This window comes from Carettochelys insculpta, chromosome 1 (genome assembly GCF_033958435.1).
Source record: "Carettochelys insculpta isolate YL-2023 chromosome 1, ASM3395843v1, whole genome shotgun sequence".
Taxonomy (NCBI): Eukaryota; Metazoa; Chordata; order Testudines; family Carettochelyidae; genus Carettochelys; species Carettochelys insculpta.
Window position 1 is genome coordinate 173,332,530 of NC_134137.1, and position 17,619 is coordinate 173,350,148.

General features: G+C 43.8%; 1 protein-coding gene across 1 annotated transcript in view; it reads right to left on the minus strand.

The window, feature by feature from the left end:
• The window catches only part of UMODL1 (uromodulin like 1), a 77,383-nt gene that overhangs the window by 25,732 nt on the left and 34,032 nt on the right, over positions 1–17,619 (minus strand). Inside the window, exons 8-13 of the mRNA XM_074988861.1 lie at positions 17,284–17,538; positions 14,249–14,361; positions 9,214–9,433; positions 5,062–5,199; positions 3,495–4,193; positions 886–1,143 (exon numbers count right to left, since the gene is read on the minus strand). Coding sequence (XP_074844962.1) covers positions 886–1,143; positions 3,495–4,193; positions 5,062–5,199; positions 9,214–9,433; positions 14,249–14,361; positions 17,284–17,538 — 1,683 coding nt within the window. The remainder of the gene's footprint in view (positions 1–885; positions 1,144–3,494; positions 4,194–5,061; positions 5,200–9,213; positions 9,434–14,248; positions 14,362–17,283; positions 17,539–17,619) is intronic.

Sequence of the window (17,619 nt, forward strand, 5' to 3'; positions counted from 1 at the left end):
CACAGCTGTGCAGAGATACACGTGTGAACCCAGCATCCAGCTGCTTTGAGCAGTGTGTGGAGGAAAAGTAGCCAGGGAGCCTGCCCCAGAGTCCCACTGGGCTGCTGGCTAGGAACCACTAAAGTAATTGCCTCCTAACCAGAGCCTGCACCTGGCACCCCATGCCCTCCCACACCTCAACCCTTGTCCCAAGTCACAACCCAAACCTTCTGCACTCCTGTCCTAGGTCAGAAACCTCTTCTCCACCCAGACCCCCTCCCAGATCCTGCACCTCCTCCTGCACCCGAATACCTTGCCCTCTCTTTTACCCAGACCTGCTCCAAGACCCCCTGTTGCACCCAATCCTCTATTTAGATGCCCCCCCATACCAACTTCTGTCCCAGACCCCACACTTACCAAATTCTTGGAGTGTCCTCCTATCAAAAATTATTGCCAACCTCTCTTGTAAGTGCTCCCCTTGTTTTCACCTGCTGAATTGTGTCAACCTAATCTAACTAATTAAATAATTTGCCAGTATTACTTTCCCACAGAAGAAATTGCTGTGGTGGCTACAGAGATATCTCACACCTGTGAATGGGAAAGGAGAATCCACAAGACATGAGTTGTATCTACAGTGCCTTTTCAGAGCCAGCCTCAAGTGCTAATTTTATACCACTGTTAATTTGTAGTCATTGTCTACCCACTGTTTTCAACTCATCCGCACCCAACAGCTCCCACTACATCATTCTTAGTTGTGTCCACCACCATTCTTAGTTGTGTCCACCACGCCCTGTCCTGGCCGTGTCCTCTCTTATAATGGAACTTGGTTTCTTCCACTGACTTCAGTAGCATTAAGAGTTGGCTGTCTCAGAAGCAATCATAAGAGTTGTTTCTAAATGAATTTACCAGTTTTTACTTTCTGGCATGCTGGTTCACTTTCCTTCCCACAAACTTCTGTCCTGATTTCAACGGTGTACAAGATGCCAGGTTCTAACCCAGACATTGTCAGACTACTGTTCTGGATTTTAGTCTCCCATATTAACTGTTTTTCCTGAAGCAGTAGGAATCGGAAAGCAGGATTTAGTGCAGAATCTGTGGACCAGGCTACATGAAAGCTGACGCTAGTCACACTGGAGAAAATAATCCTTTGCACGGGGACAGGTACTGAGAAGAAAAGAAAATATAATCAATCAAACCTCTGAGGTGGGAGGGAAAAGTACCCTAGCGCTCTCAGAATTAATGACTGACACAGGTTCTCTCTACCTTACAGTGATTCTGATGCAGAAGGAATGCATTTAAAATTAATTGGTAGATCATTGGAATTTCAGCTTACTCATGCCTACTGCTGTTTGTCTTTCAGCCTTGGAATGGATTCTAGAAAGGTTACCCACGTTCAAGCATCTCATGTGAATAATCATTCCTTAGGTAACTTTCAGTATTAAAACATCTGCATGTAAATTTTAACAAATAAAACAAGTCCAACTGGCCAGGCCCTATACCTCTATAAAGCTAAGCAAGGTTCCATAAGTAGTATTTGGGTGATAAACTCCAACGCAGAGATATCGCACCAGGGAGCTACTATGGGACTGTTGACACTAGAACAGTGGGTGGGCTTCTCAGAAAACACTTGTGTCCTGTCTTGAGCCAGCTGGTGCCGTTTTTATGTTTTCTCTTCTAATTCACAGTAGCTAGCAGCAGTCCCCTGGCTGTCCCCCTTCCCAGTTTGCAGTAGCTTTGGAAGAGGCTGCAAGGAGAAGAGAGGCAGTCCTCCATCCAATAGGCTGTGTGAACTGGCAGGGCCTGGGGGGAAGGTGATGGTGATGAGACCTGATAGAAGAGGTGAGGGAATTCAAGACAGCCGAGTGAGGCAAGCGGGAGGACTCCAGAAATGAGTGGGAAAGAGTTTCCAAGCAACACAATGAGGCCCAAGGAGGTAGGGAGCATGAACAGAGAAAATAGAAGTGGAAGGGTGGGAAGGTAGGCGGTCCAGGGAGTGGGAGACAGGAAGATATCAGGAAAAGAATGGGGCAGAAAGGGTTGGAGTCAGGGAAGGGCAGGATTTAAAAGGAGTAAAAGAAAGGGTAACAGGGTTGGGGCGGAGAGCAACAAGACAGAAAAGTGCTGAGAAAGAAGACAGGTGGACAAACCCTCACGAGATAGCGAGTTAAGAGGCAGTGGTGTGGGGAGGTGGATAGTGGGCATGAGGGGAGCCCTACAGAAGCTAAGAATGGAAGGCGGAAAGGAAGGAGCCCTGGGGTGGGTAGTGCGGACGTGTGGGAAGGAGTGGGTAACGAAGAGTGGGCACAGGAAGAACTGGGGAAAGGAAATGTGGCAAATAATGGCTAGTGAGTGATGCTGGATTAGAGACATTCAGACAGAGAGCAGAGGGAAAGACTCGGGAAGCGGAAGTAGAATTAAGTGGAACGCAGAAACAAGCCTCTGCCATACTGGTGACTGAGGACAGCGCTGTGTCATCTTCTCTGATGTAAGCATTGCCCTGAACACAGTAAGAGTAGCACTTCTGCTCCTTTATGCCTCCCCCGCCCCCCACAGCAGTTTGTTGGTTGTCCTGAAGCCCGAAGCATAGGGAGCCAGGTGTTTCTCAATATCTCCAGTGAGGAGGAGCTCAGCAAGCCTTTAAGAACCATGCAAAGCCAGGGGAATGAGGCAGGCCCCAACACAGAACCTCCATGTCGCAAAAATCTTGTTTGTTTAGAAGGTGAGGAAAGCCTGTACTTCTTAATGTATAAAATAACCCACCGCTCTGCACGCCTCTCCTGGCTGCTACTTCAAGCACCAGCTCCTGTGAGGTTGAGGCATTTGCATTCTCTTTCTGTCCAAAAGGTGAACTGTAAGCATTTTATGTTCCTGATTTACTACCTCAGTTTTAAAAAGAAGGTGAAAAACAGCGTGTGACCTCAGAGGAGACATTGTTCGATCTAGTGACCTGGCCCCGATGAAGACACCAATGCTTGTTTTGTCTTTGTTGCCTGCCACAACCTCACTCAGCAGCATTTCCCTTAAGGCTTCAGAGGCATCAGTAAAGCAAAAGGAACTCTTCATTACCTTTTCAGAAAGGACATTGGAAGCTAGAAGCAGGAGCTGTTGGGGAAAGCAGTGGCTGAACCAACCAAAAATAATTAAGTCAGGAGCAATTCAATCATACATGAAATAAATAAATACAATTCTTATAGATGGTGACAATCAGATCCCAACACAACCAAACATAGAATTTAAGGACACAATCTCTGATTGAGATCGAAAAGCTGAACCAAAAAGGTGGAAAATTCTAAGAACCATTGTAGTCCATCTCCTCAGGTCCAAACAGATCGTGCCTTCTCATTGCCTTAAGAATAATGCCAAGCCTACAAGAAAATACGTTTCACAAAGACTAACTAAATTTCGTCAGTTGCAACCTACACCCCAATACATACACAACTATGTATTTTTCAGGACTTCTTTCTTCTTATGAACAATTGCCAAGCATGCAGGACAGTGCTGTGTTGCATACTCACTACAACTGGTGGTTGGGAAAGTGGCTGCACTGATGAAAGCTGGTGAGAAGTCAGAGGAAACTGGTGGCACTGTGAACGACTCTTTTGGAGATCCCTCAGAGTAAGAGTTGTTAACTCTTCCCATTTCTTCACGTGAATCCAGGGTGGAATTTAGAGTATAAATTGCAGGATCTTCTGGCACAGGCATGGATGTATTGGGGTAATTCTGAAAACTTGCTTCAGAAACATCGAGAGATATGTAGGTCTCTCCTGTAGCTTCATTTCCCACACCCGTAGCAGTTGCATCCAGGGATGCATTAGTAGAAGTAGTCAGTTGTTGTGGTGCACAAGTTGAATTCTCACACATCATGTTTTCAAACGATGCCCTTAAAACTTCCTGTTGTTCTGTCACCACAACTAGGGTTTGAATGGTTGTCAGATCCTCCGTGCCCATTATGTTATTATTTCTCCCAAATCCAGTTGATGACTCCAAGTCCTTTCTCTCAGTTACCGGAGGACTGCTGATGGAAGAAAGACTGCTTGACGCTTGCATATCACTTGACAGCAGCACAATAGGCATTTTTAATGTGGTTCTGCTATTGGAACTAAGAGCAGACACATTTGTTATTTCAGTGACTTCTGGTGAAGCATATGGGTCAGTATTTGTTTCAGGTACCACTTCCGTCCTGCCTGATTCTGTAAATGGGTTCACAATTTCACCTGCAACAACATTGGTATGACACTGAAATGGAAGTTCAAACCAAAGGAATAAAATTCTAGAACACTCTCTATTTTATTTTAAAATCTATGAGATGACACTAGTGTCCTGTAAGCAAGATGTGTATTTCATTAACACATTTACCTAACAAGCGACTTGAATCAGGGTCTGGTAGTGTGGGGTAGTGCTCCCTCTTACCACAGAAGAGAATCAGATTCAGTTCCTGGCCTCCCTCTCTTCTGGTCAGTGGCACATGAATCACCACTGAGCAGGCCTGCTGATGGAGTGGCAAAGGGGGCAGTTGTCCCCAGGCCCAGCATTTCAAAGGACCCTGAAGCTCCGGCCGCCTCTGCTGCTACTTTGGCTCTGGGCCCCTTTGAAATGCGCCGCCAGTGCTGCTCCACCACTGCATGTGACTGTGAGGAAGTGGGTGGGGCTGGTACCCTGGTCCAGGCAGTGCTGAGACCTGACTGCTCTTGGTCCTGCCCTTTCTGGGGATGGAGCCAGGCTCCTCTCCCACCTTGTCCCAGGGCCTGCAGTGGCTGCCAGTGCCGCTTGCACTGAGGAGAGCACTTAGCCCCTGAAATGCACAGGAACTCAGAAGCCACCTTGTTGGGTGATTAAGGCATGATATTAAGAGGATCCAAGAGGAGACCTTTCTGGAAGGATGGTGGTCACAATGCTGGAGATGGCAGACTGTATGCTGCTGGGGCAAGAACCTTGCCTCATAGACCTGTGCAAAGCATTGTGCGCACCTTCTCCACTATGTAAAGATAGATGATGATAAAAAGAAAGTGGGGGTGGGGAAATGATATGTTATAGCTCTTCTTGGGGAAAAGAAAAAAACCTACATACAAATCTCTTGCTCACCTTCACAGTTTCTTCCAGGTCGAGATGGATTGGTGTCCATGGTTGTCTTGCATCTGCACATGTATGAGCCTATTAAATTGATACACTCTGCATTCATACAGCAGTCGTTCTCCGAATGAGATGCACATTCGTCCCAGTCTGTAATGCCAAAACCAAAGTGTCAAAACAATCTCTCTTTTTGCTGAACTGGATTATAGCTAGTAATAATCACAGAATGCTCTAGAATTCACTTAAATAGTTCACCAGCCTCAAAGTTTACCTGAGATCCAAGTTTTGAGTGACTCACAACATTGCCTGATTTTGATATCCTTGCTGACTTTTTTTAAAATGGGCGTCCTCACCAGAAAACATTTTCATAAAGGGAATTCTTAAGAATTTTTTCATAGACTTAAAATGATATATAATGTAGCCGTGAAATAGAGAAATATTGTTCAACATTAGAATATACAATATACCAGAGAAATAGTGAGGCAAGTTAATCCAGAGCATTCATTCCACTGAATTCAGTTCACCACATCTCATGAAACCTCATGTACCAATAAAGTTACAACCATGGATGAATGTGGACTAGCAACTCCACTGGAAATTTACTTTGGTTTAGACAGAAAAAGGATCCATTTTTTTCTAATTTGGAAGAAGTGATGCCCAGAGGGAACACTTTTGAATTTTTGGAGGAGCCAATTTTAAGTGTAAAAAATCCTGTTTTTTTAAAATGCTTTTTTGTAAAAACAGTGACATACAATCTAACATTATAGTTGATACCCTTTTAAGCAGTCTCAAGAGAGAAATAATGGATTGGATATGAAAGAAAATGCTTTAAGGACACCTTGCTATGGTAAAGTGAAAAGAGCTTCCATCACTACTGAGAGTGTTATGTACGTAGCTAAATGCAAGACTTAACTCTCAAGGGTGCTCCTGAAAACATATTTCGTGAACACTCAGACTCAACCCATCCAGCCCTTACATAGGTGATTAACTATATATACGTAAGTTGCCCCATTAAGTTCAATCTGATTACTCACACATGTAACGTTACTGTCATGGCTAAATTTTTACAGAATCAGAGCATTAGTTCGCTTGAAAAATACACTATGTGAAACATCTAATCCCACCTATGAATCACTTGGATCAGAGGACTGGGAAACTGAGTGCATAATATTTTCAGTGTAACATCTTAGGTTCGTGTGCTGAGAAGGTACAGATATTCATTACTGGAATTTTTTCGTATAAGAAAGGAAATGTCTATTCCAAAAATAGAAAAGTGTGTGTGTGCAAATACATTTGTCTTTATGCCTGAGCATTGTTTGGTAGTTTCTTCCTCAGTGACATTTTAATTCCCTCTCTTTCGGATTCATAAGCTAATTGCCATATTTTATTTATCTTAAGCCTGCATCCATTTTTAAGTTGAACCCAACCCCCTTGATAAGATGCTGAAACATCACAATTTTCCACACCGTAAGGAACGTAAGAACTTCAGTAATATTTTATGGAAACATAAGACCACTGTGACTTTTGATAGGGATTAATGCTGTTGGGGGGATGTTTTGGCTGTAATTATAAAATGGTTTATATTCCATTACTTGTGAAGGTTTTCCCTGAGGCTTTCCTGCCATTTTCCTAAGTGTGCCTCCTGCCTGCAAGTTCTCTAACCCCTCAAGATGGACAGTTTCACTCCATGATGCAACATTTACAGCAGCTGAATTCTCTATCCTGTGCTGACTGGCTATTTGCACCAACCCTTTCCTACCACATCCACCACTGCCTTTGCACAGCAGCAGAAATCCACCTGCTCGCCACATTTCTCCCCTTCCTTGCTATGGCCGCTCACTTCAGTGTCCCTCCTCCCTTCCTTGGGGCTGGTCCACGCTTCAAATGTTGCGGCTGCGCTGCTGCAGCAATTCAGCGTAAACAGCACTCGTGCCAACAGCAGAAAGGGTTCTCCGACCACAGCAGTTATGCTACCTCCCGGACAGGCTATAGCTACACTGATGGAAGAATTCTTCTGTACACTGGAGGTCAGTTCAAGAGGTGATACCAATGCGCTCCTTTTGCCACTACCTCCCCTCAGTGGAGAATGAGCAGAGCCCCCAGGCCCTGCCCCCCAGCTGTGTCCTGCTGTACACGGACAGCAACACAACTCCTGGAAGGGCAGATCTGCAGTTCTGCTCTGCTCCAGCACAGCTATGTGAAAGAGCAAGGCACAGGACACAACAGCTGCACCCACATTTTGCTCCTTTCCTAAGTCCTCAGAGCAGCAGGAGGAGGACAGAGCACACGTGCCCTCCTAAGGAAATGGGGGTAAGGACAAGTCACATGGAGGATCACATACCCACTGCTTGCCTGCTGTCCCTACCCCCACCCCCAGAATGGTAAGAAATGGATTGGATTTGCACCACTATATATAAATAGTCTCTGAGGGTTAGCCACGTTAGTCTATAGCTTCAAAAAAATAAAGCAAAACAAAACAAAAACAAGAAGCCCTGTAGCACCTTAAAGACTAACAATTGTATTTATTAGGTCTGAAGATCTGAAGAAGTGGGTCTAACCCATGAAAGCTCATGACCTAATAAACACAACTGCTAGTTTTTAAGGTGCTACAGGACCACTATATATAAAGTATGTACAGCCAATGATGTATTTAGGCACATATAATTATCACTTTGCAAGACTGTATCCGTTGGATGTTTGACCAGTACATGCTTTAGCTACAGTTTCTCTCTTCATTAATTCCATCCACTCAGATCTGCACGTTGGAAGTGCTTTTTTCCTCAACCATGCTAAACATTTCTTAGGATATGTTATTCAGAGAGCCAGCCACCTATTTTGCCATCTTTAGCAGCTGCCTGAACTCTAATTGGTGTCATTGGTTTTGAAACCTGACATCAGAACCAGATGATCAGAAAAAATAGTGATATTGTAAATCAATCTCTGACTATCCCTCAATATGAACCTCAAACGGGTTCATTGGAGAGTCTTTTAACGACGGAGGAGCCCAGTACTTGGCCTGCAGATTTTCCCACAGGCGTGCCAGGTGTAATCTTGGAAGAGACATAGTTGTTGGCTTGTCTCTTGTGTCCTTTTTTTCCTCCTTTGTCATGGGTTTGTCTCATGAGCAGTGTTCCCTGTAAGCTGAGCACTGGAGCGGCTGCCCAGGAGAGATTCAGGTGGAAGTTTGAGACCTCTAGCATATGCTATGGCACCAGCTGTGTTCTGTTTCCCCCCGTCCTCCCACTTGGTTGTTGCCTCCTTTTTTAAGGTGTATTTTCAGTATGTCTTTGAAGCCCTTTCCCGTCCTCTGTGAGCCCTTCTTCCCTGACTTCCCTGAGAAAAACTTCTTAAACAAATTCCACGCATTCTTTCTAAGTTCATTTCACTGGGGTGACAGAAGGTAATTTCGCTGGCTAGACTTTTATCAAGGAAATGTTGGGTTTCATTTTTTTGAAGTCTGAACCAAACACAACACATAGTTAACCCCTGGAATTCCTTGCCAGAGTATGTCGTGAAGGCCAAGGCGCTAATAGGGTTTAAAAAAAGACTAAATAAACTCACTGAGGATAGGTCCATCAATAGCTATTTGCCAGGATGGGCAGGGATGGTAACCCTAGACTCTGTTCTCCAGATGCTGGGAATGGGTGACAGAGAACGGATCACTTGATGATTACCTGTTCTGTTCATTCCCCCTGTGGCACCTGTCAAGGGCCACTGTTGGAAGCCAGGATATTGGGCTACAGGGACCTTTGGCTGTTCTTGTGTTGTTAACAACAGTAACCTTGAATATACAGCATTCCAGAAAGGATATGTTTCACAAACCTAGGATAATACACTTACTATCCTCAAACTACCCCTAGATGGCAACCTTCTAGTGTCTCACGAAGCATAACAGGGAGAGAGGCAGGGATGGAGACTGGCTAATCCAGGCACAGCTCATTCCCCCATCAGGTCCTAGACTCTGTAAATAGAAAGAAGATCCCCACAGAGGGAAGAAGCCTGTGAAGGGAGGTTTGATTTCACAATTTTCCTTATAATACTGTTGCCTCAGCCTAATACTGTGCCTTACTTCTATGAAAAGTATGTTTGACAGAGAATGCAAGTACTACTGTAGGTAATGAAAATGCACTTAAAAACAAAAACCAAACAAAACCTCAGATCTACCTTCTACTGAGGCACTCTGCTGATCAACCAAAAACCGCAAGCTGTTATACAGAGAAGATAGGATAGAAGCCAGTGTGAACATGTCTATTGGAAATTCAGGATCCTGAATGGTAATTCTAAGCTTTACAATAACACTTCCAGCTTTCAGGGACTCAATTTGCACCTTCAGCTTCCCAGCTGTGTACAACATGGAAATATTTGGTGGAAATGAGTTTTCAATCTGAAAAAAAATGAGAGAAATATTGATAATGCAGTAAGGACACAATTCAAGCAGCACATTACAATGGTAATTAATATTAACATTGTCTCCCTTTTAATCTTCTGTATATACCATTTATAGAAAACCATCATCCAGTCTGTTACACAGATCAGCAAAACTGAGCAATTCATTAATCTAATACATTCCCAGAATAGCAGAAGGTCAGAACGTGAATTAAGAACTGAGAATCAGTACATTTTGAGTAGTTGTAGTGTCCAATAAGAGATTTCAAAGCTCCAGTATCTCCCTCTCTCTGCATAAGTGCCCTTGCTGTCAAGACTAATGGGTTTCTGAGATCTAATTCTCATTTACACTATGGCCCCTTTTCACACCTATCAGCAGCATAAATGAGTTTTAATTTGGGAGAGACTAATTTATATACGACTTGAGGCCAATTTGCTCTGCAGAATAGTGTAAAGGGCCATAGTGTAAATAAGTTTGAAGCCCTAAAAGATTGGAAATGTAACAATAAGAGCAGAAATGGGTCAATAAGCATTTCAGATTCTGGGCCAGTTCTTCAGCCCCAGTGAGGTAAGACCTGTACCTGCCTCAGCAGTGTTATTGAGCTTGCTTAGTACAAGCCAAGCAGCAAATCTGGGGGGGGGTCACATGATATGCCTCCCTCTCACCCCCGCACCCCTAGTGTCACCCTGGGCCCAGGGGTTGGCAATATTTTTGATAGGGGGTGCACTCCAAGATTTCAGCAAGTGGTCAAGGGCCACACTTTTCTATGGAGTGGATGTGCAGTCTGGGATGGAGGTGGGGTGCCAAAGGGAGCTCAGGGTAGGGCACTGCGGTGCAGGTGTGGAGTCAGAGGGCATTTGGTGAAGAAAGGGGTTATGACCTGGAGCAGAAGATTGGGGTGTGGGGTCTGGGAGGGGTCTGGATGTGGGACAAGATTTGGGCCTGGGAGAAGGATGTAGGCACAGGGTCTGAGACGGAGTTGTGACTTGGGGTCAAGGGGGAGAAGGATGCAGAGGGCTTGAATCATGCATGACCTGGGGCTGGGGATTGGGCTGCAAGGTCAGTGGCGGGGGGCTTGCAGGAGAGGATTCTGGTCTAGGGGAGGTGTATAGCAGGGGTCGCCCAGTATGGGACGGAATTGTGGTGCGATGTCAGAGGCAGGCTCTGATCAGGAGGTGCTAACCGAAGCAGGTCCTGGCCAGCAGCATTCTCAGGCAGACTTCCCTGCCTGCCAGCAGCTCCAGCCCCCTGGCTCTTCCATGTGGCTCTCTGGGCTGGGGAGGGGGAGGGCACTGCTCCCCCCAGCAAAATCTTTCAGTTCCTATTGGGCAAAAATGGGCCAATGGGAGCTGAAAGATTTTGCTGGGGGTGGGGACAACCTTTGAAACTGGCCCATGGAAGAGGTTTTTTTGGGGTGGGGTCAGCATCCCCACAGGCTGCATTAAAAGGTTTGGGGGTCAGATATGGCCTGCAGGCCATATCTTGCCTGTCCCAGACCTAGGCCTGGTCTAGGTGGCCAGGTAGGAATTCCCCTGGCATAGGAAAACGCTATCATGCCTTTGGGGTGGTATTCACAACCAACCTCCTTTATTCCCCAGGAGTAAGGAACAGGTCATAGGCATGCTGGGGAGAAGGAGGTGGTGGGTGCATGCTGTGATAAACTACTGGATTGACCCCTGTTAGAGCAGCTCTTGGGTGGCTCTAACATACAGCTGAGGTCAAATCAGCCCTCAGCAGGTGCTGGGATCAGGGAGTGCATAGGTGGCATAAATCCATCTTGTTGGCCTTTTCCCAAGCTCTGTACTTAGCTCTCTGGTCCCATGGATAGGAGCTGTTCTTCAATGTGAAACTGAACTAGAGCAAAAAAGAAAAAACTGTTAAAGTTCCTAAGGGATTCAGTCCCACTAAGTCTCCCTTCCAGAAGTCACTCAGGTGCTCAAGAGCTTAAGTCTCACTGACCCATTGACTTTAGGTGAGATTACCACACCTCAGTGACTCAAAAATGGGACTTGGGCCCATCCAAAATATGACCTGTCCAATGAACAATAATGCTGTAGACCAAATTGAGTCTTGGCCCAAACAAATAGATTTCCACTGACTTTGTTACCCTTGAACTCATTGCATGAGATCTTAATGTGTCCCAGTCACTTCATGCGTATTAAACTTTCAGTGCCAATATGGGATGATTCAAGAGTTCTCAACTGCTCCTTTGTCCCTAGCTCACCTGTTCATTACCATGCAACTTGACTGAAGCCCTCACAGTTTATTGAAACACACAATCCCAGCTAGTTTTCCCTCTAATTTTTTCCATCTATGGGCAGAATAAATTTTGTTACATGCACTGAGTCATGTGTGGATGTGCACCACCAGTAGAAAAACACACTGCTGTCGGTGAGCGCTCTGCTAATCTCGCCTGGCTGGCTGCCCAAGCACTCAGCTTACAGGCATCACTGGTCCCAACCCAACTGCAATGGAATCCAATGACAAAGAGATCTGAGACTGAGACCAAAAAAAAAGACCTCTTTTAAAAAAGTTGGTTAGCTTCTATGAATCAGTTTTATTTGGGTGAATTGGCTGAAAGCCACTACGATAAATATATTATGCTTTGCAGGCAATGCGCTAACTGGACATAGGTACTAAGCTAATGGAGTTACACGAGGGGTGAGTCTAGTGCCCTACTGTCAGTGTTAGAGCTGTGCTAACATTACCAGTTGTGCCTTGCAGGTGCTATTCAGCCTTTGCTTTCTGCATGATCCTGAACATTTTTGGTTGGACTTTTCAATGTGAGCTTAGTGTGAAGGAGCTGAGAAGTGCTTGAAGCCTGTTCTATACGGGAAGTGAGACTTGATCAGTGTTTCTCTGTTTTTTTGACATCTGGGACATATGGCTTTCAGCCTTCCTAAACTGTAGCAGACAGACCTCAGAGACCCATGGACAGGCTGTTGAGAAACAATAGACTGGATGATCTGGTGGTCTTTTCTAGCTTCAAACTCTCTATTTATATAAGATACCATAAAACTACTGAGGTTTGCGCAAACTCAGCTAAGGTTCACTCAACATGTTCATGAATCTGAGCTAATTTCATTGGTCTGAGTTCTGATTTTTGTGTAGCTTGGGACGATGTTGAAAATATTTTGCTGTTTGAGTCGGACAATCCACAGTAATGCCCCTCCACCTAAAGGGAGGGGTGTTCATAGCCACAGAAACCTACATATTACACTTATGGAAGCAATTGCTCATTTTGGATGAGCAAATGCCCATTTAGGTAAGCAAGTGTACCTGTTGTGTCTTCCTTTGAAAATGTGGCCCTGTATTTTCCACCTTTTTGTTCTCAGTCATTTTTGAACTCTATATGTACAAGCAGTCTCAAGTTCTCTTTAGTTTTGGAAAATTCTAGGCTTGGATTTAGGTCTGAACTTACCATGAGGGACCATCTTTATAAGATGGGACCAAAACAGAATATGCGATCTGACATTCCCCACACTTTGTGGAAGTTCTTATCTGTATTCAAACACCGTATGTCGCAGGCCTATTCATTTCATAGCTCATGGCTAATGAATTAACACAGCCTTAGATTTATGGCATGCAGTATTGCCATGCAGTATGTGCAGCCGGGCCGACAGCCACCACGGGCCCAGAGGCAAGATTGAAGGGGGGCTTAGCTCTAAGCCCTGGAAGGAGCAGGACTGAGGGTGGAAGACACAAGGCCAAAGGTAGTCATCCCTTAGAGCTGCCCACGCTGCCTCTCTTTCTCCTACCCCCTTCCCCATACCCCAAGCCGTGCAGAGTAGCAGAGCAGCAGTGTTTCAAATAGCTGTGGCAGGGGCTAGAGCTCTGGGCCCCTTTGAAATGCTGGGCCACAGGGCAATTGCCCCATTTGCCCTCTCATCTCCCTGTCAGCAGGCCTGAGTATACCTGAATATCTAATGTGGTTATAGACTGACCCAGCCACCTCTGCTTAAAGAAGAAAGAGCAGTGAGAATAGGTGAAAAATTGCTGAAAACATAATACAAAGAACCCTTGATCATTTCAAAGATCCATTAAAAATCCTCAACTCAGCTTGCAGCAAGTTCATCATCAATATAAAAATCTGAAGTAGAGAAGATGCCTCTGCATCACTGTTTTTCCTTCACTCCTCTGAAAGGAAAAATTGCCACTGACTTTAGTGGAAACTAGATCAGGTCTCCGAAGTGCTTTTTTATTTTGCCAACAGCTTTTCTTTCAGTTGTAAGTGAAGGTCCAAAGAAATGGTAGGAGGATTTTTACCAGACTTTTTAAATTTGTATAGACTTCTCCAAGGGCTTGTCTACACTTGCCTCCAACTTTGAAGGGGGCATGTTAATCAGGGCGACGGGAGATTACTAATGAAGTGCTGAGGTGAATATGCAGCACTTTATTAGGCTAATTCTCCCCCATGGAAACTCTGAAGTGTCAAACTTTGAAGTGCCGGCATGCGTGTGGCTGCAGGCACTTCGAAGTGCCTGCACTGTTTCGAACTGCCTTTACTCCCCAAAATTTTGAGGAGTAAAGGCACTTTGAAGTAGCACAAGCACTTCAAAGTGCCCATGGCTACACACATGCTGGCACTTTGAAGTTTGACACTTCAAAGTTGCTGCGGGGGAGAATTCGCTAACAAAGTGCTGCGTATTCACTGCAGCACTTCATTAGTAATCTCCCATCGCCCTGATTAACATGCCCCCTTTGAAGTTGGGGCCAAGTGTAAACCCAGCTCAAAACATTAGGTGAATCCCAAGTTGTAAACAATTAAACACATATGTTTTAGTAACAGAGAGAAAGCTGTTTTAGTGTTACCTCTGTAAGCAGCAGTCTTGAAAATTCTTGATATTCTGCACTATTGGTATTGTAGAACTGTTCAGTGAAGTTATAGTTTAGGATCTTTATTGTAATACCAAATATCTGGGCATCTATAAGACACAATATTAAAATATACTGGTAAATGAGAAGAGGAAATGATCTGATCAAAACTGATGGACCTGAATCAAAACCTCAGATCTCAGTTCAGTTGCAAACTGAAACACTGAGGACTTTGATAATGTAAATTAGCACAACTTCATTGAAGTCAATGGAGTGCCTCTGAGTTACAACAGGATCTGGCCTGAATCAGAACACTCTGAGGTTTGGGAAAGTGTTGGTTGTAAACCCTAATATTTAGGAGATTTCAGATCTGTTTTGTAGTCAACCATTATATAAGAAGCCTGATCTAGAATTTGTATTCAAGTATTTGTTTTAGACTCAACTATATCCTGAAGTAGTGAAGATATGTGTAGAATGGATGGGAATGGGGTGACAATATAATTAGAGAAATACTTAGTGTTGAAGCTGACATTATTAGTACTAGTATGAAGTAAATGGACCACTATATCTCTTGAGGGTTAATGCTAAACAAGAAACTAGAGCCAGTTTCTGTTACAGATTTTCTAAAGATTGAGACAAGCACTTAGAAATTCTCTGATGTGTTTTTAAATCCAGGTCTGGGTTCCTATCAGGTCATCACAACTTGTCCTTGGAAATTATGCTCTGTGGTATTAACAGTATTACTAAGATGCAGATAAAACAAAGTACATATAGTTTCTATTACCTAACAAACAATAATGGTTTTCATGTACAATGTATTATCTGAAATTAGCAGCTTTAGAGACTCTAGCAACTGCTTTGACCTGTAACATAGATAAGAAAGATACTTTCAGTATCCAGCTCAGACCTTTTTTTTTATTTTTTTGGTGGCTTTACTTTCATACCTGACTGATGTACCAATATTTCCTCAGCCATTATAGTTTCTATTTTCTCCTCTGAAACAGAAAAGGGAGGTAACTCCTTACTGAGTAAATCATTGTCATTCCTTAACTGATTAAGGGGAAGACTCCCACAAAAAAGTGACTAACAACCTCATTAGAATGGATGTAACTAAATATTTTATTTAGAAAAGAAACATTTCTGATTAAATTTGCTCTTTTGTTGAAAGCCAAATGTTTTTCAGAGGTGCTGGACAAAGCTTTATGAACTGGGAAGGTTGCTGAGGTCCATGCTGTTTCTGATCACTTGTAACTAGAGTGAGAAGAATCAAAAATTTGAGTTTCTGTTTTGCAAAAACATTCCAAAGGTTTTGTCTTTATTCCAACACGAAACAAAAAGAAATTCTGAAACTTTGGAAGTGATTATGAAAAAAAATTGTTGACCGCTAGCCGGTTCTGATTTTTACTGACAGATTTAAGCTACCATAGGGTATTTCATGAAATAAATTTTAGATCAAAGAACCAAAAAACAAACCTTCAATAGACCCATGATCCACCTAATATCCTATATTGAAAACTGGCCAGTGCTGGATACCTCAAAGCCAGATTAATACTCACAAGAGGATACAGCTAATTATGCAGTGTTCTATCACATGGGAAATTTCTCCTTCACCCCAGCCAGCTATCAGTTTATGCCTTGGATTGTGACATTCTAATTCAGATAACTTCAAATGTTGACCTTATTCAAACAAAGAAATTGTATCTTGTGAAAATTTAGGCGTGTGTTTGGTGCAGGTGAAAGCAACAGGGTAGCAACACTGGATGGAACCAGCTGTAATAGAGCAGAGCCTCTTCAAGCTTCCTTACGCAGCTCTTGCTAACGTTCTTCATTCCTGATCTGTTGCACACTAACTCATCACAGTGTAGCCTTTACCAAGCAGATGTATCAGCTATAATATTCTCAGAGAAGCCTCTGATTCATACCTGTGTAAATCACTTCACTTCCTTGTTCCTCTTCCAGCCCAGTTCAAACTCAGATAGAAGCAGGACTTTGCTTAAAATTCATCTTAAGCAGAAAAAAAAAGTAGCGGGCAGCAATGGCAGCTGACTGCGCTGCTGAACTAGCAACACTGCAGTCTAGATTCAATTTATGCCTCTCACTGCCTGAGTCATGAAGCAGATGCTTCACTTTACCAGCTGCATAACAAACCAGCCACATGCCTCAGCACGACCCCTACTGGCTGGTTATCTAAAGGTATGTCTTCACTACCAGGAAGACTGAGCCCGTCAGACTGGGTCAATCTTCCACGATTTGATTTTACACACCTAGGCTGTGTCTACACTTGCATTCCTCTTTTGAAAGAGGTATGCAAATGAGGGAAATTGAAAATGCAAATGAGGGGCATAATTGTATATCTGGCACCTCATTTGCATAATCTTATTTCAAAATAGCTTCTTTTGAAAGAAGAAAATCAGTGCTGACACTGCTCTTTCGAAAGTAAACCCCATCTTTGAAAGAATCCTTTTTCCCATTTCGAAGCTGGTGTTTGCTTTCGAAAGAGCAGTGTCTACACTGGTTTTCTTCTTTCCAAAGAAGCTATATCGAAATAAGAATACGCATATGAGGTGCTGGATATGCAAATATGCCGCTCATTTGCATTTTTGATTTCCCCCAATTGCATTCCTCTTTCGAAAGAGGAATGCAAGTGTAGACACAGCCCTAGCAGGGACATGCAAAATCAAAAAATCAGAGGTCAACAGTCAACCCCTCTTCTCCTCAATCTTGAGAGAGGTAAAGGAGGTTGATGGGAGAGTTTCTCCCATCAGCCTCCCTCAGCAAGGACAGCCAGGTAAGTAGATTGTAGATAAGTTGTTTCCAGCTATTCAATTGCCGTCACTGGAACTGCATATCTACAATCGACTTTAAGGTCTAGTGTAGACCTGGCCTGAGTTTCCCTAGCGCTGGGATAAGGGGAAGAAGGCATGTGTGTGTGAGTGGAAGAAAGCTATAGGTGGAGTCTTGAAGGCATCATGAGGAACCAGCACAGGATAGAGATGTGGTAAGAAATGCAACATTTCCAAGGTGATAATTACCAGTTTTGACATATCGATAGGAGACTATGTTCTTTCCACAAGCTTCATAGTTGATCTTCACGGTGTATTTTACACCTGCTTCCAGCCCAGACACACCCACTTTCATTTCTGCAGTCTCCATACTTGTGAGCAACTCTTTGCCCTTGCACACTTGTACTTGAAACGTGTGGTTCAGAGTAGAATTTACACTCCAAGATACTTCGAAACTGCTGCTCGTAACGTTGATGATTTGGTGGTTTCTAATTGCAGACGGCTCTACGACAGCAAAGGAGGGGATTGTTAAAGTGAAAGGAACGTTTTCCTAAGTGACAATGTACTCCACATCTATTACATACA